General features: G+C 61.9%; 3 protein-coding genes across 9 annotated transcripts; 2 read left to right on the top strand and 1 right to left on the bottom strand.

The window, feature by feature from the left end:
- Nucleotides 1–116: 116 nt before the first annotated feature.
- Nucleotides 117–6,317, top strand: LOC125181348 (uncharacterized). 3 transcript variants are annotated; one of them, XM_066986839.1, is made up of 5 exons: nt 117–183; nt 1,623–1,680; nt 1,772–1,916; nt 4,105–4,487; nt 5,711–6,317. In XM_066986839.1, exons 4-5 carry the CDS (start codon nt 4,106–4,108, stop codon nt 6,142–6,144), a joined length of 816 nt encoding a protein of 271 aa, XP_066842940.1. In that variant the 5' UTR covers nt 117–183; nt 1,623–1,680; nt 1,772–1,916; nt 4,105; the 3' UTR covers nt 6,145–6,317. The 3 variants fall into 3 exon arrangements, with proteins under 3 accessions (XP_066842940.1, XP_066842939.1, XP_047911828.2); XM_066986838.1 differs by lacking the exon at nt 117–183 and having other exon boundaries at nt 1,511–1,680; XM_048055871.2 differs by lacking the exons at nt 117–183; nt 1,623–1,680; nt 1,772–1,916 and adding an exon at nt 2,753–2,931.
- A 489-nt stretch (nt 6,318–6,806) lies between these two features.
- On the top strand, nt 6,807–11,586 carry LOC125181344 (antifreeze protein Maxi-like). The gene is made up of 3 exons (XM_066986810.1): nt 6,807–7,388; nt 8,326–8,480; nt 8,958–11,586. Exons 2-3 carry the CDS (start codon nt 8,439–8,441, stop codon nt 9,987–9,989), a joined length of 1,074 nt encoding a protein of 357 aa, XP_066842911.1. The 5' UTR covers nt 6,807–7,388; nt 8,326–8,438; the 3' UTR covers nt 9,990–11,586.
- A 6-nt stretch (nt 11,587–11,592) lies between these two features.
- MDC1 (mediator of DNA damage checkpoint 1) lies at nt 11,593–21,423 on the bottom strand. Of its 5 annotated transcripts, none has more exons than XM_066986656.1 (13): nt 21,115–21,423; nt 19,647–19,695; nt 19,454–19,516; nt 19,166–19,211; nt 16,141–19,076; nt 15,557–15,616; nt 15,115–15,479; nt 14,718–15,011; nt 14,326–14,400; nt 13,420–13,605; nt 12,822–12,947; nt 12,579–12,689; nt 11,593–11,923 (listed from the first exon to the last, which is right to left on the bottom strand). In XM_066986656.1, exons 2-13 carry the CDS (start codon nt 19,690–19,692, stop codon nt 11,609–11,611), a joined length of 4,623 nt encoding a protein of 1,540 aa, XP_066842757.1. In that variant the 5' UTR covers nt 19,693–19,695; nt 21,115–21,423; the 3' UTR covers nt 11,593–11,608. The 5 variants fall into 5 exon arrangements, with proteins under 5 accessions (XP_066842757.1, XP_066842760.1, XP_066842758.1 ...); XM_066986659.1 differs by lacking the exon at nt 21,115–21,423 and adding an exon at nt 19,297–19,331 and having other exon boundaries at nt 19,647–21,043; XM_066986657.1 differs by lacking the exon at nt 21,115–21,423 and having other exon boundaries at nt 15,115–15,476; nt 19,647–21,043.
- Nucleotides 21,424–21,442: the final 19 nt, after the last annotated feature.

The following is a 21,442-nucleotide window of genomic DNA, read 5'->3' as shown; positions in this document are numbered from 1 at the left end:
CCCCCAGCCCCGTCGGCGGGAAAGAGGCAGCCAATGAGAGGCGGCGGTGCGGCGCGGAGGTGCGGCCTCCCTGCCGGCCAATAGGCAGCGCCCTCTGGGATTGGCAGAGGCGGAAGCCAATCACAGCTCGGGGGCGGAGCCGGCGTGAACGCGGGCGCTGGGGGGGAAATGGCGGTGCTGGGGGTAAAGGGGGGTGGGGGGGGAAAAGGGGGTCTGAGGGGGGTAAAAAGGGGCAAATGGGGGGTAAATGGGGGTTGGGGAGGGTAAAAGGGGGATTTGGGGGGATTGATGGGGTCCTGAGGGGGGGTAAATGGGGTTCTGAGGGGGTAAATGGGGAACAAGTGGGGGGCAAATGGGGGCCCGAGGGGGTAAAAGGGGGTCCTGGGGGGTAAATGGGGGCCTGAGGGGGGTAAATTGGGGTCCTGGGGGGTAAATGGGGGCCTGAGGGGGGTAAATGGGGGCTGTGGGGGTAAATGGGGGTCTGATGGGGATAAACGGGGGTCTGAGAGGGGTAAATGGGGGTCTCAGGGGGGTAAATAGCGGCAAAAGGGGGGTAAGTGGGGGTCTGAGAGGGGGAAAAGGGGGCTTTGGGGGGTAAATGGGGGCAAATGGGGGGTAAATGGGGATCTGAGAGGTAAAAAGGGGCCTTGGGAGGGTAAATGGGGGTCTGAGGGAGGCAAATGTGGGTCTGAGGGGGTAAATGGGGGTCTGACGGAGGTAAATGGGGGCTCTGGGGGGCTAAATGGGGGTCTGAGGGGGGTAAATGGGGGTCTGAGGAGGGGCAAAATGAGGCTTAGGGGAATAAATGGGGGTCTGAGAAGGGTAAATGGGGGCCTGAGGGGTGTAAAAGGAGGCTTAGGGGGGTAAATGGGGGACTGAAGGGGGTAAAAGGGGACTTGGGGGGGTAAATAGGAGCCTGAGAGAGGAAAATGGGGGTCTGAGGGCTGTAAAAGGGGACTTGGGGTGGGGCTAATGGGGCCCTGGGGGGTAAATGAGGGTGCAGGGGGGGGTAAATGGGGGCCTGAGGGGGTTAAAAGGGGGCCCGGGGGGGGGTAAATGGGGGCAAATTGGGGGGTCAGTGGGGGTCTGAGAGGGGTAAAAAGGAGCCCTGGGGGGGTAAATGGGGCCTTGGGGGGTAAATGGAGGTCCTGGGGGGAATGGGGGGTCTGAGGGGGGTAAAAAGGGGCTCAGGGGGGATAAATGAGGCCCTGTGGGGTAAAACAGGGTCTGAGGGGTGTAAAAAAGGGCTTGGGGGGGGTAAGTGGGGCCCTGAGGAGGGTAAATGGGGCCCTGAGGGGGGTAAATGGGGGCTTGAGGGAGAAAGTGGGGCTTTAGGGGGGGAAATGGGTGTCTGGGGGGGGGTAATTGAGGGGGCAAATGGGGGCCTTGGGGGGGGAAATGGGGGCTTGGGGGGGGAAATGGGTGTTGTGGGGGGGGCAGATGGGGCCTTTGAGGGGGGGAAGTGGGGGTCGGGGGGGGGTGGAATTGAGGCCTTGATGGGGGTAAATGGGGTCCGGGGGGAGGTATAACAGGTGTGGGGGTGTAACGGGGTCAGGGGGTGTAAATGGGGCCGGGGGGGGCGTCAGTGCCTGACCCCCCCGTGACTCAGTCCCCTCGTCCAGGTGAAGGCCCGGTGCCGTGGGTGCCACCACCACCTTGGGGACACCGCCGGGGACACAGGTGGGTGCTGGGGATGGGGGGGGGTGGTTCTGGGGTCCCCCCCCGGGTCCCCGAGGAGCGCTCCCCACTGGGACCCCCCCGATCCCCGCAGGGTGGCCCTGGCGGCGTCCCTACGGGCGTTGGTGGCAGCGATGGGGACACCGGTGACATCGGGGACGTCGAGGACATTGGGGATGGAGGCAGCACCCACGAGCTGAGGTGTGAGCTGCGCTGGGGCCATCTCTGCGTCCCTCTGGGTGAGTACGGACCAGTAAAGGCCAGTTACAACCAGTAGGAACTAGTAGGGACCAGTAAGGAGCCGCAACGCCAGTAGAAAACCCCACAGACCGGTAAGAACCAGTAGGACCGGTAGTAAACCCTACAGGTTTACGTGGGGAGGTACGGGCTCCGACCAGTATGGACCAGTTTAGACCAGTAAACCTTCTGTTTTGTCTCCAGTGTGTCCTGAATGCGTCCTCAGTGCATCCTAGCACATTCCCAGTGTGTCCCCAGTGTGTCCCCAAGTGTCCCCAAGTATCCCCCGTGTCCTGAATGTGTCCCCAGATGTCCCCAGTGTGACCTGAACGTGTCCCCAAGCGTCCCCGAGTATCTCCCGTGTCCTGAACGTGTCCCCAAATGTCCCCAGTGTGTCCCCGAGCATCACCCCTGTGTCCTGAACGTGTCCTCAGTGTGTTCCTAAGTGTCTCCAAGTGTCCCCCGTGTGTTCTGATGGTGTCCCCCGCAGGTCCTCATGTCCCCAGTGCATCCCAGTGTGTCCTCACGTGTCCCCAGTGTGTCCCTGGTGTGCCCCCACGTCCCCAGTGTGTCCTAACGGGGTTCCCCAGAGGTCCTCGTGTCCCCAACGTGTACCCAATGTGTCCCCAGCAGGTCCCAGGTGGTGTCCCCAGTGGGACACACTGGTCCCATCTCCGCACCGGCCAATGGGAGGCCGCGCTGGGGCAGATTGACAGCCCGGACAGCCAATCAGCACTCAAAGGGCGCGGCTGGGGTGGGGACAAGGGCCCTGGGGGGCAACTGGGGGGCCTGGGGGGCATCAGCAGGGCCCTGGGGGGCAAATTAGGGACTGGGGGGGTCAGGGGGGCAAATGGGCGGCAAATGAGGGGCAAATGGGGTCCTGGGGGGTGCGTGCGGGCGCAGGGGGGGACAAGGTCCTGCCCCTGGCCCCCACGTGACCCGGGTACGTAGCCAGGAAGGTGACAAGGCAGCACCGGCGGTGTCACCGCCCGCTTGGGGACATTCCGAAGGGCGCAGGTGGGTGCTGGGGGACACCTGGGGACCCTCAGGGGGGGACACCGAAGGGGGGTGGTGGCCCCCGGCACCGGCGGTGCCGCGGGAAGGGGAAGTCGGTGACTTCCTGCGAGCAGGGACGCCGCGGGGACGCCGCGGGGACCTGTGCGGGTGCCAGCGCTTTGGTGGCACTCGTGGGGACACCGCTGGGCACCGTGGGGACACTCGTGTTCGGGGGGCCCCCGGGGGGTGACCCCACACGGGGCCACCGGGTTCCCGCTCCTGGGGGTGTCCCCTCTGCGGTCCCCAGGGTGGTGGCGTGTCACCGAGTGTCCAGGTGGGGACGTGTCCGCGGGGACTTTGATGTCACCCCCGTGGACGTGGCCCTTCGGGGGTGCTGGGGGCCTCGGGGACACTTGGGGCACTTCTCTGGGGTTGTCCCTTTTTGGGCCCATGGGGCCCCAAGGAGATGTCCCCAAGGAGGTGGCCCCAAGGATGTGGCCCCACATGGGCACTCAGGTCCCTAAGGAAGTGTCCCCAACTGGACAGAAGTGTCCCCAAGGTGTCCCTGTGTGGATGCTGGTGTCCCCAAGGAGGTGGCCCCAAGGAGGTGTCCTCACCTGGACCCTGAGGTCTCCAAGGACGTGTCCTCACCTGGACACTTGGATTCCTCAGGAGATGGCCCCAGACAGACAGATGCGTCCCCAAGGTGTCCCCAACTGGACAGATGTGTCCCCAAGGTGTCCTCGCCTAGACACTGAGGTCCCTAGGGAGGTGTCCCCAAGGAGGTGTCCCCGAATGGACCCCAAGATCCCCACGGAGGTGTTCCCAAGGAGGTGTCTTTGCCTGGACACCAAGGTCCCTAAGGAGATGTCCCCACCTGGACTCTGGTGTCCCCAGCTGGACAGAAGTGTCCCCAAGGTGTCCTTATCTGGACACTAAGGTCCCCAAGGAGGTGTCCCCAAGGAGGTGTCCCCAGCTGGACAGATGTGTCCCCAAGGTGTCCTTATCTGGACACTGAGGTCCCCAAGGAGGTGTCCCCAACTGGACAGAGTGTCCCCAAATATCCCCACATGGAAACCAATGTTCCCAGGGCGGTGTCCCCAACTGGACAGATGTGTCTCCAAAGTGTCCTTATCTGGATGCTGACATCTTTGGGTCAGTGTCCCCCTGCTAACCCCTCGTGTCCCCCCCCAGGATGACCTCCACTCAGCTGGCCTCGGCACTGGAGGTGGCCTCAGCGGCCACCTCGCGGGCGCTGCAGGCGCTGGTGGCGCTGGCCGAGGCGCTGGGGACGCCGGCGGCGGTGCCGGCGGCGCGGGACGAGGCCGAGGAGGCGGCGGCGGAGGCCGAGGAGGCCCTGAAGGGGCTGGATGCCGCGCTGGCGGCCGCGCTCACCGCCAAGGCGGTGGCGACGCCGGGGCTGGAGGCCCGGGGCATCTACCGGGTCCTGGAGGCCCTCTCCAACGCCGGAGTCCAGGAGCTGGAGCGGGAGCAGAAGCGGAACCGGCGGCAGAGGAAGCTCCTGGTGGTGCTGCGGAACTTCGCCCTGGGGCTGCTGCTCCTGTGCACCCCCCTGCGTGAGTACGGGCCGGGGAGAACCAGGAGGAAGCAGAAAGAACCAGTAAGAAGTTGTAGAAACCAGTAAAAAACGGTAGAGGCCAGTAAAAACCAGTAGAGACCAGTAAAAAAGCAGTAGAAGCCAGTAGGAACCAGTAAGGAACTGGTAAGAACCAGTAAGAGGGCAGTAAAAAAGCAGTAGAAGGCAGTAGAAACCAGTAGGAACCAGTAAGAACCAGTAAGAAGTGGTAGGAACCAGTAAAAAATGGTAGAGGCCAGTAAGAACCAGTAGAGGCCAGTAAAAAAGTAGTAGAAGCCAGTAGGAACCAGTAAGGAACCGGTAAGAACCAGTAAGAGGGCAGTAAAAAAGCAGTAGAAGGCAGTAGGAACCAGTAAAGAACCAGTAGGAACCAGTAAGGAACTGGTAGGGAGTCCTTCAGGTCCATTTGGATCACTGGTGCTGGTGGAGAGCGCTATGGCCCAGTAGGCACCAGTTCAGACCAGTAAGGAATCCTGCAAACCGGTAGGCTCTTCCCCTTTTTCTGTTACGGACCAGTATGGACCGTTAGGGTGCCCTGCAGACCAGTGTAGACCAGTATACACCACTAGAGGTTAGCAGGAACTACTGTAAACCAGTAAGGACCAGTACAGACCAGTAAGAACCATTAGGTTTTATCACGCCCTGACCAATTTAGACCAGCAAGGAGCCCTACAGACCAGTAAGAACCACTATAGACCAGTAAGAAGCAGTAGGGAGTTCCTATATAGACCAATATAGACTGCTGTGTTCCCAGTATGGATGAAGGGACACTGGGAGGGGATGAAGGGACACTGGGAGGAGGACCAGGGGCACTGGGAGGGGGACCAGGGGGCACTGGGACGGGATCAAGGGGCACTGGGAGGGAACCAGGGGGTACTGGGAGGGGGGATCAAGGGACACTGGGAGGGGACCAGGGGGTACTGGGAGGGGGGATCAAGGGACACTGGGAGGGGACCAGGGGGTACTGGGAGGGGGGATCAAGGGACACTGGGAGGGGACCAGGGGGTACTGGGAGGGGGGATCAAGGGACACTGGGAGGGGACCAGGGGGTACTGGGGAGGGGACACCAGGAGGGGGACCGGGGGACACTGGGAGGGACCAGGGGACACCGGGAGGGGACGGGGACACCGGGAGGGGACGGGGACACCGGGAGGGGGGCCGGGGGACGCCGGGTGACGTCCCCGTCCCCTCGCCGCCCCGCAGTGTCCTTGGACGCGGTGCGGGAGGCGCTGGGGGTGACCCAGGAGAGCCACCTCGTCTCCTGCCTGGCCACCGTCCTCCTGCTGTGCCAGGTGGCCATGTGGGCCACCGACCGCTCCGGGCACCACCTGGCCGCCGCCATCGAGCGGCAGCGGCACCAGGCCACCCGCTACCGCCACCTGGGCCACGCAGCCGTCACCGATGTCACCGAGGCCACCCGGGCGGCCTCGGTGGCCCAGGGGATGCTGGAGGAGGTGGCCAACCACCTGCACGACCTGGTGGAGGCCGTCGAGCGGGACCTGACGGAGGCCCGGGGCTTCCCCGACAGCACCCGCGCCTTGGGGACCGCCGTGGTGGCCTTGGGGACGGTGATCCAGGACGAGGAGGGGGCGCAGAGGCTGGCGCGGGCGCTGCAGGCGCTGCCCGGGGAGGTGTAGGGGTGCCAGTAGCGTCCCCGTCACCTTGGGGACGCGGCCGTCCCCCCGCGGGTGTTTTCGGGGCGTCCGGACGTCCCGCGTTCCCTTTGGGGACGCTGAGGTGGCCTTTGGGGACGGGGAGGGTGGCGCTGTCCTCTGTCCCCTCCCCCCAATAAACTTCAAGGGTGCGCGGAGCCTCTGGTTTGTCACCGGGGGTGGGGACAGCACGGGGCGGGGGTGTCCCTACCCCGTCCCGGGGACAGGGACAGGGGGACACGTCCCCAAATTGTCCCTGCGAACGGGATTGTCCCCGACAGCCCTAAGGATCCCTGGCTGGATGTCCCCAAGCCGTGGGGGACAATGTGGGGACACAGCGGGGCCGTTGGGGGACAGCCCTGGGGAACGGTTTGGGGACACAACAGGGGGGCTGTTGGAGGCACGCTGGGGACATCCTGAGGGGTCCTTGGTGCTGCGACGGGGACACTGGGGGACATCGGGGGCTGTGGGGGACATCGGGGGCTGTTGGGGACATCGGGGGACATCGGGGGCTGTTGGGGACATCAGGGGACATTGGGGACCATGGGGGACATCGGGGGCTGTGGGGCACATTGGGGGACATCGGGGGACATTGGGGGCTGTTGGGGACATTGGGGGCTGTTGGGGACATTGGGGGACATCGGGGGCTGTGGGGCACATTGGGGGACATCGGGGGCTGTTGGGGACATCAGGGGATATCAGGGACCATGGGGGACATCGGGGGACATCAGGGGTTGTGGGGCACATTGGGGGACATCGGGGGCTGTTGGGGACATTGGGGGCTATTGGGGGCTGGGGGTCACCGTGCCGGGGCTGTGCTTGGGACATTGCGGGGACATCCGAGTGCCACCACGTCCCTAGCCCCCGCGTGTCCCCCTGCCACCGCCCGTGGGGACCCTGGAGGCCCCCAGGGGAAGCGGGGACGGCAGGGACAAGGGACAGGGAGGGGACAGGGGACGAGGGGGACGCCGGCCATCAGGACGCAAACCGGGAACCCCACGGCAACGTCTCCGTCCGAAAAAGTGACAAAAAAAAAACAAAAACAAAAAAAAAGAGGGAAAAAAAATCCCAAAAAAGGAAAAACCCGGCCCCGGGCGGCTGAAAACTCGGGAAGGCAGCTGGCGGAAGGGAGCTGAGCACGCGGGGCGTGCCCCAAATCCACGCGTTTCCACCCAAAACAGCCTCCGGGAACTTTCCCTTTCCCTTTCCCTTCGGGAGCCGCGGCTGCGGTGAGGCTCCTCCGCGTTTCTCCCCCCCCCCAATTTTGGGTCCGTTTTGCCCCGTTTGACCATTTCCGAGGGCGGCTCACGCCCTTGGGACCGATCGGTCCCGGTGCTGTCCCCGACCCCAAAACAAACCCTACGTTCGCTGGGGTGTACGGGACAGGCTCGGGTGTGGGGTTTTAATGCTTAATTCAAATATTTTCGCTGCTGAATTCTTCATTTTTGCTGTCTTCAGTAATCTGGGATTTTGGTATCTCTGTGATAGCTTTATTAATAATTTGTGGGATTTTGTTGTCTGTGTACTTCCTTTATTAATAATTTGTGAGATTTGGGTACCTCTGAGATTTCTTTATTAATAATTTGTGGGATTTTGGTACCTCTGTGCTTGCTTTATTAATAATTTCTGAGATTTTGGTACCTCCTTGATAGCTTTTTTAACAATTTGTGGGATTTTGGTACCTCTGTGATTGATTTCTATTAATAATTTGTGAGATTCTGGTACTTCTGTGATTTCTTTATTAATAATTTGTGGAATTTTGGTACTTCTGTGATTTCTTTATTAATAATTTTTGGGATTTTGGTACTTCTGTGCTTGCTTTATTAATAATTTCTGTGATTTTGGTACCTCCTTGATTGCTTTTTTAACAATTTGTAGGATTTTCTTGCTTTATTAATAATTTGTAGCTCTGTGATTGATTTCTATTAATAATTTTGTGGGATTTTTGTACCTCTGTGCTTGCTTTATTAATAATTTGTGGGATTTGGTACTTCTGGTGTCTCTGTGATTGCTTTGCTTGCTTTTTTATTAATAATTTGTGGGTTCTTCTGGTACTTCTGTGCTTGCTTTATTAATAATTTGTGGGATTTGCTTGCTTTATTAATAATTTGTGGGATTTTGCATCTCCAGGCTTTTCACATTAATCACAGCTGTCCTTATGAGCAGGGATTTATGGAAATCTGTGATAAAACGCAGAATTTGGGGCAAGCCAGCCTGAGAAGCGACACCTGGACCAGCTGGGGAGCCCTGTGGGTTGCCACTCCCCACTGCCACCAGTTATGTGGACGCCGGATGTCACCGGGGCCACCAGCGCCACTGAGGTGGGGCAAAGTCCGGTGCAGCCACGGGCGCGGATGAGGGGACATGGGGACAAGGGGACAGGGGGTGGCAGAGGGGACAAGGGGACGGGGTGGTCGAGGGCATGAGGACCGGATGGTGGCAACACGGTAGCACGAGGGGGGACAGGAGGTGGCACGCGGTCAGTTGGTGGCGTGGACTGGCACAAATGGGACAAGGGGACAGGGTGGTGGCAGAGGGAGAGCAGGATTGGGGAGACGTGAGGGGGGTAAAGGGGATGGAGGGTGGCAGGGGGTGACGTCGGGAGCGGTGACACAGGATGGGTTGGTGACTGAGGGGACAAGGAACAGCAGGTGATGGTGGCCACGTCCCCCTGCTTGGGGACAGGGGTGTCCCTGGGGGTGTCTTGGGGCCACCGTGCCTGTTCCCCAGCACCGCCAGAGACAGGGGACAGCGGGGAGGCCACAAGGACCACGGGGGACCCCATATCCCATCCCCAGGTGTCCCCGGAGCTGCTGAAGCCGCTGGTGGCCGTGGTGGCCACCCTGGGCAAGCTGGTGGCCACCGCCGGGGACGTTCCCCTGGCTGAGCCGTGGGGCTCGTTGCGGGCTGGCCTCCTGAACTTCAGCTCCGGCGTGCGCGAGGCCATGAGACACCGCCACGGAGAGGCCACCCGCCTGCGCCGAGCTCTGGCCGCTGCCGCTGCCGAACCCACCACAGAAGGTCCCGGCGTCCCCAAGGCCACCGCGGCAGCCATCGCCTGCGAGTGGCTGAAGGCGGTGGCCTCAGTGGAGGCCGCCTGGGCCAAGCTGAAGGTGGAGGCTGCAAGCCTGAAGGATGCCTGTGAGGTGGCAGCCGCCGCCGGGGCCGCCGCTGGGGCCACCGCCGAGGCCACCAAGGGCCACCTGATGGGGGCGGTGGCCCTGGAGACCGAAGCGCGCAGGGGGTTCCGGTTGGCCACCCACCTCCTGCCGATGGCCTTGGAGCCGACTGAGGTGGTCGATGTGGTGGCAGCCCACGATGCGCGGGTGGCAGAGGCCAGGGCAGGGCTGCAGGAGGCCAGCAAGGCCACCGAGGAGGCGGCAGAGGCAACAGTGGCCGCAGTCACGGCCAGGGAGCGGGGACGGCAGGCGGCGGTGGCCCACGAGCTTCTGGGGCACCTGGTGGTGGCCTGTGAAGGTGCCTGCCACTACTATTGTCACCTGCAGCGCCGCCTCAAGGACATCGAGGCCACAGTGGCTGCCGGACACGGCAGCCCTGAGGCTGCTGCAGTGGCCCTGGAGGGTCCCGATGTCCCCAAGGCCACGCAGGGGGACCCGGGCATCCCCAAAGGCCTGGCGGAGGCGGTGGCGGTGGCCGAGGCCCTGTGGGGCGCCAGCGCCCGCCTGGCCCAGGAGCACCTCTTGGGGACGCTGCGGGTGGTCCGGGGGATGCTGAGCACCGGGGGCACCACCGAGGCCACGGCTGTGGCCCAGCGCTGCCAAGATGCCACCACCGCCCTCCCGGGGCTGCTGCCACGGGGACACTCTTAGGGGACGGTGGCTTCGCCGGGGACCAATGGGGTTCTTGGGGACGGTGGCTTTGGTGACACCCAACACAACCGTGGAGTCATGGAGCAGGAGTGTTTTGGGTGGAAAAGGGCCTTCAAGTACACCAAGGCCAAGCTGAACCATGTTCCCTAGAGCCATGTCCCCTAGTGCCACGTCCCCTAGAGCCACGTCCACTAGAGCCACGTCCCCTAGTGCCGCGTCCCTTAGTGCCACGTCCCCTAGTGCCACGTCCCTTAGTGCCACGTCCCCTAGAGCCACGTCCCCTAGTGCCACGTCCCCTAGTGCCACGTCCACTAGAGCCACGTCCCCTAGTGCCACGTCCCCTAGAGCCACGTCCCCTAGTGCCATGTCCCTTAGTGCCACGTCCCCTAAAGCCACGTCCCCTAGTGCCAGGTCCCCTAGTGCCACATCCCCTAGTGCCATGTCCCTTAGTGCCATGTCCCCTAGTGCCAGGTACCCTAGCGCCACGTCCCTTAGTGCCACGTCCCCTAGTGCCACGTCCCCTAGTGCCACGTCCCTTAGTGCCACGTCCCCTAGAGCCACGTCCCCTAGTGCCACGTCCCTTAGTGCCACGTCCCCTAGTGCCACGTCCCTTAGTGCCACGTCCCCTAGAGCCACGTCCCCTAGTGCCATGTCCCTTAGTGCCACGTCCCCTAAAGCCACGTCCCCTAGTGCCAGGTCCCCTAGTGCCACATCCCCTAGTGCCATGTCCCTTAGTGCCACGTCCCCTAGTGCCACGTCCCCTAGAGCCACGTCCCCTAGAGCCACGTCCCCTAGTGCCATGTCCCTTAGTGCCACGTCCCCTAAAGCCACGTCCCCTAGTGCCAGGTCCCCTAGTGCCACATCCCCTAGTGCCATGTCCCTTAGTGCCACGTCCCCTAGTGCCAGGTACCCTAGCGCCACGTCCCTTAGTGCCACGTCCCCTAGTGCCACGTCCCCTAGTGCCACGTCCCTTAGTGCCATGTCCCCTAATGCCACATCCCCTAATGCCACGTCCCCTAATGCCACGTCCCTTAGTCAGCCCAGCCTCCTCACCGCGGCCTCCATTTGGGTGATCAAGAGCAATGCAGCCTCCTCTTGGCCTCCTTTCCTCCAAACCGTCCCAATTCCCTCAAGCCGCTCCTCATAATTCCCATTTTCTAGTTCTTCTGCCAGTTTCATTGCCTTTTTTTTTTAATTTTTCCCTCAGATGTGAGCAATTCTGCATTTTGGGGGTGGGAGGCCCAAAACCAGACGCGAGGTTTTGGGCTCACTGGTGCCGTGCACGAGTTCCCCATTGAGGTCGCCGATAAAAATGGCGATTGGCAAAAATGAGAAAGTGATTGGTTGAAAAACTGAAACGTGATGATAAATTGATTGATAAAAATTGATAAAAAAAGAGAAATAGTTTGATGAAAACAAGAAAATGAGTGATAAAGTGGTAAATTGCTTGTTGAAAATGATAAATTGACGAAAGTGATAAAATGATAAATCGATTGATAAAAATGATAAATTGATTGACACTGGGGACCCCCCCGGGAGATGCCACCCCCAAATTCCCAACCCCCCCCAACCACCAAATCATACTTTTTTCACCTTTTTTTTTTTTTGTGCAAAAACCCTCATTTATTCTGGGGCTGCGGGTGCCGCCGTGTGCTGGGGGGGTCCCGCCGCGTCCTGCCCTGCGTCGAGGGGGGGGCGCGGAGACGCCGAGGGGACGCTGGAGGAGGTTGAGGGGACTTTGGTGGGGGATCTTGGGGGACCCCTGAGGGTCCTGGGGGGATCTCTGGGGGGGCCAGGAGGAAGTCCTGGAGCTGGAGGCGCTGCCGCAGGAGCCCCGTCAGGAGGAGCTCGGCCGAGGCCAGGGGCAGGCGAGCGCTCAGCGCCGGTGCCCAGCACCCCGAATCCTCCCCGCAGGAGATCACCAGCCTCCGGGGCTGTGGGGGTGTCACCGGGGAGGAGAGTTGGAGGGGGTCCCTGCATCACCAGGACCCCTCCCCAAAATCCCCTGGGGTTGTTTGAGATGGGGAGGGATTCGGTGTCCCCACCTGGGAGCCCATTAGTGGTAATAGGGTCCCATGTGCTCAGCGCCACCCCCACTTTGAGACACTTCCCCCCCCCATTCCCCCTTCTCCCAGGACCCCTGGGAGCCCCCAACCCCAATGGGATCCCCCCAGCCCCCCTCCGGATCCCTCAACCCCAATGGGACCCCCCTAGCTCCCCCAGGACCCCTCAATCCCAATGGGATCCCTCAGACCCCCCCGGGATCCCTCAATCCCAATGGGAATCCCCCAGGACCCCTTCCCCATAACAAGATTCCAAATTCCCCCCATGTCCCCTGGTGGTTCTGAAACCCCCAATGTCCCCCCACTGCCCCCTCCCTGGCAGCCCTTGGTCCCCAATGTCCCCCCGCTGTCCCCCTGGTCCCCTCCCCGGTGGCTCTGGGTCCCCATTGCACCCCCACTGTCCCCTTGGTCCCCTCCCAGTGGCCCTGGGTCCCCAATGTCCCCTTGGTCTCCTCCCCAGCAGGTCTGGGCCCCAATGTCCCCCGGTCCCCTCCCTGGTGGCTATGGGACCCCAGCGTGCCCTCACCCCATAGGTGCAGGGCATGGTGGGCAGGAAGGTGCCACCACTGCAGGTGACAATGTCCCGCATCTGTTCGGGCTCGGGGCGGACGCTGGGGGTGACGTGGACCTCGTAGCCCTTGGGGACACCAGGGGACACGTCCGTCAGTCCCACCCTGAGCCCCCTGGGGACGCTGCCAGGGCCACCCACGGGGCGTGAGGGCCTCGTGGGGACGGTTGGGGACACTTGGGGATGCTTGGGGACAGTCACCTGGAGCAAGGGGTGGCGGCGGGCATGGCTGAGGGCCTGGGACAAGCTGAAGCCGAAGTGACGTTCCTGCTGGCTGTCACGCACCAGGAAGGACCCCGGGGCCAGCACGCGGCCACTGCGGGCGCTCTGGGGACAGGGGACAACACAGTGACACTATTGTCCCCCAGGGACACCCCCATATCCCCAATAACCCTCCCTGTTCCCAAGAACAACCCCCTTTTATCCCTAAGGACCTCTATGTCCCCGAGGAACAACCCTCCAATGATCCCAAGGAACGCCATGTCCCCAAGGACCTCCCTGTCCCCACGGGCCTCATTCCTGTCCCCAAGGACCTGCTGTCCCCAAGGACCCCCCTGTCCCCAAGGACCACATTCCTGTCCCCAAGGCCTTTGTCCCATGACCCCAAGGACCCCCTGCCCCCAAATACTCCCTCTTTGTCCCCCAAGACCCCCGTGTCCCCAAGGAACCTCTCCTTGTCCCCAAGGACCCCACGCTCTGTCCCCAAGAACCCTCATGTCCCCCAGCTGCCCCTTCCTGTCCCCAAACCCTCTCCCTGTCCCCAGGGACTCCGCAAGCCCCTCTCCCCGTCCCCTGGGACCTCGTGGAGCCACTTGGGGGTGACGATGGGGATGCCACGTGCCACCGCGCAGAGGAACTTGACGGTGCGTCGGACGCGGTCAGTCACCAGGTGGGTGCAGTCGAAGACGGAGGTGGCCATGGACCCCCCCAGTGAGCCCAGGGCCACCTCCATGTCCTGGGAGGCCACCACCCCTGTGAACAGCACCTGGGGACACGGCGGGGAGGCGGTGGGGACCTCCCTGGGGTGGCACCGCCCCTGTGAATAGCTTGGGGAGGATGTCAGGACACCATGGGGACGTCCTTGGGGTGGTCACTGTCCCCGTCAAAAGCACCCAGGGACACGTTGGGGACATCCTTGGGGTGGTCACTGCCCCCATGAAAAGCACCTAGGGACATGTTGGGGACACAGGGATGTTCTGGGGACACTATGGGGACACCACAGACACTCCTAAAGGATCTGGGGGAACATGGGGATACTTGGAGGACATGGGGACACCCTGCGGGGGACAGATGGATACTGGGGGGGTTATGGGGACACTGGAGGAGGGACAAGGGGACATTTTGGGGGACACAGGACACAGGGGACATTCTGGGGGACATTTGGGGGACTTGGGGACATTTCAGGGGACATGGGGACATTCTGGGAGACACAGGGACATTCTGGGGGACATTTGGGGGACTTGGGGACATTTCAGGGGACATGGGGACATTCTGGGGGACACAGGGACATTCTGGGGGACATTTGGGGGACATGGGGACATTTTGGGGGACATTGGGAAATTTTGGGGGACATTTGGGGGACTTGGGGACATTTCAGGGGACATGGGGACATTCTGGGAGACACAGGGACATTCTGGGGGACATCTGGGGGACTTGGGGACATTTTGGGGGACACACGGACATTTTGGGGACCCCCAGTGTGTACCTTGGGGCTGGAGGAGCCGGTGCCTCCCCGAGGGCGGAGCTGGAGCCCGGTGACCTCCGGTGGCTCCTCCTCCTCCTGGGTGGAGGCGGAGCCATGGCACAAGGCCCCCCTCCCACCCCAACAAGCCCCACCCACCGCTGGACTTTCCCCCTCTCCCCACCAACCAGCAGCCAGTGGGAGGGGCTTGCCTCCTCCTCAGAAGCCCCTCCCACCCAGCAGAGACCCCGCCCCATGCAGCCCCTCCCACCCTGATCACGCCCCCACACGCATTGGCCCCTCCCACCCCAGCGATGACCACACCCCCCATTAGGCTCCACCCACGCAACCCCACCCTATTAGGCTCCACCCACACGACCACACCCTATTAGGCGCCACCCACCAGCCACACCTACCCGAGTCTGCTTCTGTGAGGGGGCGTGGCCGCTCCTTTTGGGGCGTGGCCGGGGCGGGGGGCGTGGCTCCTCTTGGCCCCGCCCCTTCTTGGCTGGTGGCTCAGCAGGGGAGGGGCAGGCCTGGAGGCGAGGGCTGCGGCGCGGGGGGGTGGGCCGTGGCAGTGCCCCGCCCCTTGCCTGGCTGGCCTCGCCCCCTCCAGAGGCTCCTCCCACAGCAGAGGCCCCGCCCCCTCCAGGGGCTCTGCCCCCATGGCCGCGGGCCAGGCGCTGGCTGCGGCGGGGCCCCTCTGTTACCTGCGGGATTTGGGGAGGGGATGTCAGGGCCTGGTGCCCCCGAGGCCGGGGGGACCCTGTCAGGTCCCCTGGGGTCCCGTGGGACCACCCGGACCCCACTCACGTCACCGCTGGGGGCTGCGCCGGTCCCTGCTCCCTCCTGGGCCGGTGTCACCACCACCGGCTCAGCTGGGGGGACACGGGTGGCTGGGATGTCCTCGGGGGGCTCTTCCTCCTTCTCCTCCTGCTCCTTCTCCTCTTCCTCCTCCTCCTTCTTCTCTTTCTCCTCCTCCTTCTTTTCTTTCTCCTCCTCCTTCTTCTCCTCTTCTTCCTTCTCCTTCTCCTCTTCCTCCTCCTTCTCCTCCTCCTCCTCCTTCTTCTCCTCCTCCTCCTCCTCCTCCTTCTCCTCCTCCTCCTCCTCCTCCTCCAGCTTGGGGTGGCAGAAGAGCTGTGTGGCCTCCTCGGGGTCCCAGCCCGGGGCTGCATCTGCTGGAAAGCCATGTTGGGGACCCGGGAGGTGACGCCGGGGCCCCAGGCGGAGGGGGGGACACAACAAGGTCACCTACCTTCGGTCACCGGTGGTGGCAGGAAGCTCTGGGTGGGCTCCAGGAAGAGGTCAGGGTCATCTGTGGGGGGAAGGGAAGAGCCTTGAGATGGGACCGACGGGACCAGGAGGGGACCCAGGTGACCAGGGAGGGGGCCAAAAGGACCAAGGAAGGGACCCAGGTGCCCAAGGGACCGAAACGACCAAGGAGGGATCCAGGTGGCCAAGGAAGGGACTCAGGTGGCCAAGAAAGGGACCAAAGTGGCCAAGGAAGGGGACCAAGGAAGGAGACCTAGGTGACCAAGAAAGGGACCCAGGGGACCAAAGAAAGGACCCATGTGGTCAAGAAAGGGATGAAGGTGGCCAAAGAAGGGACCAAGGTGGCCAAGAAAGGGGACAAGGGGACCAAAATGACCAAGGAAGGGGACCCAGGGGACCAAGGAGCGACCGAGGTGGCCAAGAAAAGGGTGAAGGTGGCCAAGGAAGGGACCCAGGTGGCCAAGGAAGGGGACAAGGGGACCAAAAGAACCAAGGAAGGAACCCAGGTGGCCAAGGAACCAAGGTGATCAAGGAAGGGACAGAGGTGACAAAGGCCACCCCACTCACCCTCAGTTTCACTTTCTGCCACCTCCGCATCTGTGTCCCCATGAGGGGTGGCCTGAGCACTCCTAGATCCCCAAGCAGCATCACCACCGAGGCTCAAATTTGGGGCCGTAATTGGAGATTTGGGGGCCAGACCAGCTGGCGCCACATCTGTATCGCTGCCCATCACTGAGGTCTGGGGGTTGTGTTGTTGCACCTTGTCATCTGGATTCGGGTCCTCCGCGTCTGTATTTGGGGCTAAATCATGCCGTTTTGGCACCTCTCCTTCCACACCTCCGTCACTGCATGATTTGGGGGGCAAACCCTGCCTGTTTTGGACTGGTTTCTGGCATTTGGGGTCCGTCAGCCCCACATTGGTATCGCTGCCCATTGCGGTGTCCACAACATCTGGATTTCGGGGTCGGGTTTTGCTCCGGAGGCTCCGAACGTAGGGAGTGGGGGCCACCTCCTCCACGTCGGTGTCGCTGCCACTCTGGGGGGTCACAGGAGGGGAAACATCTGGATCTAAGGGTGCCATCGCCACATCTGGATCACCAGGTGTCCCCTGCCCCCCTTGTACAGCCCCAACATCTGGCACCACACCATTGTCCTCGACCCCGGTATCACTGTCCACGTTTAGGTCCACGTGCTGACCAACATCTGGATTTGGGGCTGTCCCCTTCACATTTAGCCCCCCCTTGTTCCAGGCGTGCCACCGAGGATCAACATCTGGAGCAGCGGCATTCTTAGCAGCCATCCCGGTAACCTCACGTGTGGTCCGACGCGTTTTTGGAGTTTCAATGTCCTCGAGGCCCTCCACATCCGTGTCGCTGTCACTGCCGGGTGGCATCGAGCCACGGTGGAGGCCGACAACATCTGGATTCGGGGTTTCCATCACCACAGTTGGGTCCTTCTGGGCATTTTGGGGCGTTTTGTGGTTTTTCAGGCCAGGAACATCTGGGTTCAGGTCTTCTCCCTCTACATCTGTGTCGCTGTCCACCTCCAGGTTCTGGCCTCTGTTTTGGGGACCTTCAAGATCAGGATTTGGGGTCTTTATTGCTACGTCTGAGTCATTGTGGATTTTTGGGGTCATTCTATGGGTTTCTCGACACCCAACATCTGGATTCAGCCCATCCTCCTCCACATCTGTATCGCTGTCCACTTTGACCATCTCGTGTCCGCTTTGCAGTTCTCCAGGATGTGGACTTGGGGTCTCCATCTCCACATCCGTGTTTCTCTGTGCATTCTGGGTTATTTGATGTGGTTTTGGATCCCTACCTTCTGGATCGGAAGGGTCCTCATCCACATCTGTATCGCTGTCCACTTTGACCATCTCGTGCCCACTTTGCGGTTCTCCAGGACGTGGACTCAGGGTCTGCATCTCTGCATCCAGGTTCCTCTGTGCATTCTGGGTTATTTGATGTGGTTTTGGATCCCTACCTTCTGGATCGGAAGGCTCCTCATCCACATCTGTATCGCTGTCCACTTTGACCATCTCGTGCCCACTTTGCCGTTCTCTAGGATGTGGACTCGGGGTCCGCATCTCTGCATCCAGGTTCCTCTGTGCATTTTGGGTTATTTGATGCGGTTTTGGATCCCTGCCTTCTGCACTTGAAGGGTCCTCATCCACATCTGTATCGCTGTCCACTTTGACCATCTCGTGCCCACTTTGCGGTTCTCCAGGACGTGGACTCGGGGTCTGCATCTCTGCATCCAGGTTCCTCTGTGCAGTTTGGGTTATTTGATGTGGTTTTGGGTCCCTGCCTTCTGCACTCGAAGGCTCCTCATCCACATCTGTATCGCTGTCCACCAGTGGGGACCGGCATCTCATTTTGGGTCCCTCAGCATCTTGACCTCGGGTCTCCACACCCGGGTCTCTGTGGGTCATTGCGTGGGGTTTTGGGCTGACAACATCTGGAAGGATGTTGTCTTCAACGTCCGTATCACTGTCTACCACAAGCATCCAGTTCTCCTTTTGGCATCCGTCAGCATCTGGGTTTGGAGTCTCCAGCTCAATATTTGGGGGTTTTGGTGCGTTTTGGGCCGTTTGAGGGGTTGGGAGGCACACAACATCTGGATTTGCTCTGTCCTCTTCCACATCAGTATCGCTGTCTACTGTGAGCGGTGGATGTTCCTCATGGGGGCCTTTAACAGCTGAATGTGGGCTCTTCATCTTTATGTTTGAAGAGTTCGGGGTGTTTTCGGTCGTTTGAGGGGTTTTGGCCAGCCCAACAGCTGGATTTGCTCCACCTTCCTCCACATCTGTGTCACTGTCCACCCCGAATGCCTGATGTCCACGTTGGGGATCCTCCACAGCTGAATTTGAGCTCTCCATCTCCACATCCGTGTCACTATCCACCACGAGCGTCTGGAATCCATTTTTCGAACTGCCAGCATCTGGATTTGGGGGCTTCATCTCCACACCTGGGGCTTTTGGCACCCTTTGGGCCTTTCGACGCATTTTTGGGCATCCAACAGACGGAAGAACGTCAGCCTCCTCCACGTCCGTGTCGCTGTCCACCGCGAGCATCCAACGCCCATTTTGGGCACCTTCAGCACCTGGATTTGGGCCTCGTTTCTCCACATCTGGGTCACCACTTGCCTCCAGGGCGGCCTGGTGACGGTTAGGGTGAAAAAGAGCAGATTTTGGGTGCATCTCGTCATCTGTATCGCTTTCAATGCCAAGAGCCACTGTGCTGCCTCCCAGGTGCTTCACATCTGGATCCACCTGCCCTTTTGGGTTTGGGGAGTGATTTTGGGGCCGAATGTCTGAAATAGCCGTTTTGCTCCCCACATCTGGAGCTGGGGTAGTTTTGGGACACAAACGGCGCTTTTTGGGTCCCCCGACGTCCGGATCCAGGTGGGATTGGGCCAAATCTGTGCGGAGGCCCAGGGCTGGGGTGGGACGGCGCTTTCGGAGCACGCGAATGTCTGGGCACACATCTGGCTCCTCTGGGTCGCTGCGGGGGCAAATATTGGGGTACGGGGTCTGCAGAAGGGACCAAGGGGTCCAGACCCCTCCACATGACCCTGGTGGGGTCCTACCTACCTCTCTGGCACAACTTGGGGTGAGGCGGTGTTGCCAGTGGTCGGGCCTGGAGGGGACACACATTGTTATTATAGGGTCTACAGAAACCCCGGGGAGGGGGGGAGGTCCTGGACCATGATGTCTGGCCTCACCCTCTTCCCCCGCAGCCTCCATACCTCGGTGGATCCTACAATAATGTAAAGCTGGTGTTTACATAGGCCCTACTGTAGTTGCCACGCTGCTGAGTTTCTGTAGGTCCTATAATAACACCGTGGTGACCCCTCCCCATCGTAATCCCCGCGCACTCACACCGCCACGTCTCGTCGTCCTCCGAGTCGCTGGCGATGGGGTGCCTCAGCTCCGGCCCCTGCACTGTGGGATCCAGGTGGTTTTTTTTTTGGGGGGGCGGGGGCTGCTGGACACCCCTCTGATAGGGACCCCAGCGTCCAGGAACCCCCTTGCACCCAATCCCCAGGATATGGGGAGGGGGACGGGGACCTACCTGTGCCCCCCGTGGTGCAGAGGCCTCCGTGGCGCCTTCGCTGCATCGCCTGAGGGGCAGCAACAACTGCCCCATGGAAACAACTGCCCCCCCGGCCCCTACATGCCCCCCAAGCTGCCCCCCGTCAGCCCCAGCTTTCCCTCTCGAGCACCCCTCCGTCACCGCTGTCCCCCTGGGGCCAAAGGACCCCCCCCCGACTTCATCCTTCATCCTCCTACTGCCCCCTTGTTTTTTATCTGCCCCTTCAAATTGCCCCCCCCCAACTCTGTATCCTGCCCCAGGAACCCCCAAACTGCCCCAAAGGGCCCTCAACTGGCCCTCAGGGCCTCTAACCTGCCCCATGCCCCCCTCCCAGCTGCCCCAAGGTCCTCCGAATTGCCCCTGGGCTCCCCGAACTGATCCTGAGACCCCTATCCTGCTCTGGGGACCCCCTAAACTGCCCCACAACCCTTCTCAACTACCCCAGGGACCCACTAAACTCCCCACAATCCTCCCCAACTACGCCAGGGACCCCCCCATTTGCTCCAGGGTGCTCCTTAAACACCCCGGACCTACTCAACTGCCCCTGGGACCCCCCCAGCTGCCACCAGAACCCCCCCCAACTGCCCCACGGTGCTCCTTAAATCCCCCAGACCCTGTTAACTGCTCCAGGGACCCCCCAGCTGCCCCGAGGACCCCCCAAGAAGCCCAGGGTGCTCCTTAAACCCCCCCAGACCCTCTCAACTGTCCCCAGGACCCCTTTCAACTGCCCCGGGGACCCCTAAACTGCCCCTTGGACCCCCTAAACTGTCCCGGGGAGCCCCCCAACTGCCCAGCGGAGCTCCTTAAACTCTTCGGACCTTCTCAACTCCCCCTAGGATCCCCTAAACTGCCCCAGAAACCCCTTAAAATTTTCTGCGCCCCTCCCTACTACCCCAGGGACCCCTCCAACTGGCTGAGGGTGCTTCTTAAACCCCCCGAGACCCCCTAAACTGCCCCAAGGACCCCTAAACTGCCCCAGGGAGCCCTTAATTGCCCCAGGGAGCCCCTAAACTGCCCCAGGGAGCCCTTAATTGCCCCAAGGACCCCTAAACTGCCCCAGGGAGCCCTGAATTGCCCCAGGGAGCCCCTAAACTGTCCCGGGGAGCCCTTAATTGCCCCGGGGACGCCCTAAACTGTCCGGGGAACACACCAAACTGCCCCAGTTACCCCTTAAATGCTTCGGGGAGCCCCTAAATTGCCTCAGAGACCCCTTAATTGCCCCAAGGACCCATTGCCCCAGGGACCCCCAAACTGCCCCGGGGACCCGTTAATTGCCCCAGGCCCCCCCAACTGCCCCGGGGACGCCTTAATTGCCCCAAGGAGCCCCTAAATGGGGCGTGAAGCCCCCCACGACCCTCCAGGACCCCCCCAAGAGCCCCAGGCCCCCCCCCCAGCCCCCCCCGCCCCGGGGACCCCAACCAAGCCCGCCAAGGGGCCCCGCGCTCACCCCTCCCGCGCCACCGCCTCCAGGCCCCGCCCCCTCAACCCCATTGGCCACCACCACACCGAGGCCCCGCCCACCGCCCGCTCCTATTGGCTCCGTCCAGCGCGGAGCATAGAGAGGGGGCGGTGGAGGTCCTCCGAGAGGGGCGGAGAGGCTCCGGGCGGTGCTGCCATAGAGAGGGGATTGCAGAGCGCCCACGCTGGGACATGGAGGGAGGGGGCGGGGCGAGCGGCAGGGCGGGGCGGGGCTTCTGGCGCGCCGTCCAATGGGAACGCAGCGGACGGGCGGCGCCGACCAATGGGAGCGCGGGGCCGGCCGCCGCCGCTTTGTC

This window comes from Anser cygnoides, chromosome 35, assembly GCF_040182565.1.
Source record: "Anser cygnoides isolate HZ-2024a breed goose chromosome 35, Taihu_goose_T2T_genome, whole genome shotgun sequence".
NCBI classification, from domain to species: domain Eukaryota; kingdom Metazoa; phylum Chordata; class Aves; order Anseriformes; family Anatidae; genus Anser; species Anser cygnoides.
The sequence above is the reverse complement of the archived record's forward strand: the minus strand, read 5'-3'. Positions and strand labels throughout refer to the sequence as shown.

Coding starts and splice junctions, on each gene's coding strand:
- LOC125181348 (XM_066986839.1), top strand. CDS start 4,106: ATGACCTCCACTCAGCTGGCCTCGGCACTGGAGGTGGCCTCAGCGGCC. Junction 4,488..5,710: donor GCTCCTGTGCACCCCCCTGC/GTGAGTACGGGC, acceptor GCCGCCCCGCAG/TGTCCTTGGACGCGGTGCGG.
- MDC1 (XM_066986656.1), bottom strand. CDS start 19,692: ATGCAGCGAAGGCGCCACGGAGGCCTCTGCACCACGGGGGGCACAG. Junction 19,517..19,646: donor CTGCACCACGGGGGGCACAG/GTAGGTCCCCGT, acceptor TGGATCCCACAG/TGCAGGGGCCGGAGCTGAGG. Junction 19,077..19,165: donor CCCCAAGTTGTGCCAGAGAG/GTAGGTAGGACC, acceptor TTGCCCCCGCAG/CGACCCAGAGGAGCCAGATG.
- LOC125181344 (XM_066986810.1), top strand. CDS start 8,439: ATGTGGACGCCGGATGTCACCGGGGCCACCAGCGCCACTGAG. Junction 8,481..8,957: donor GGGCCACCAGCGCCACTGAG/GTGGGGCAAAGT, acceptor TCCCATCCCCAG/GTGTCCCCGGAGCTGCTGAA.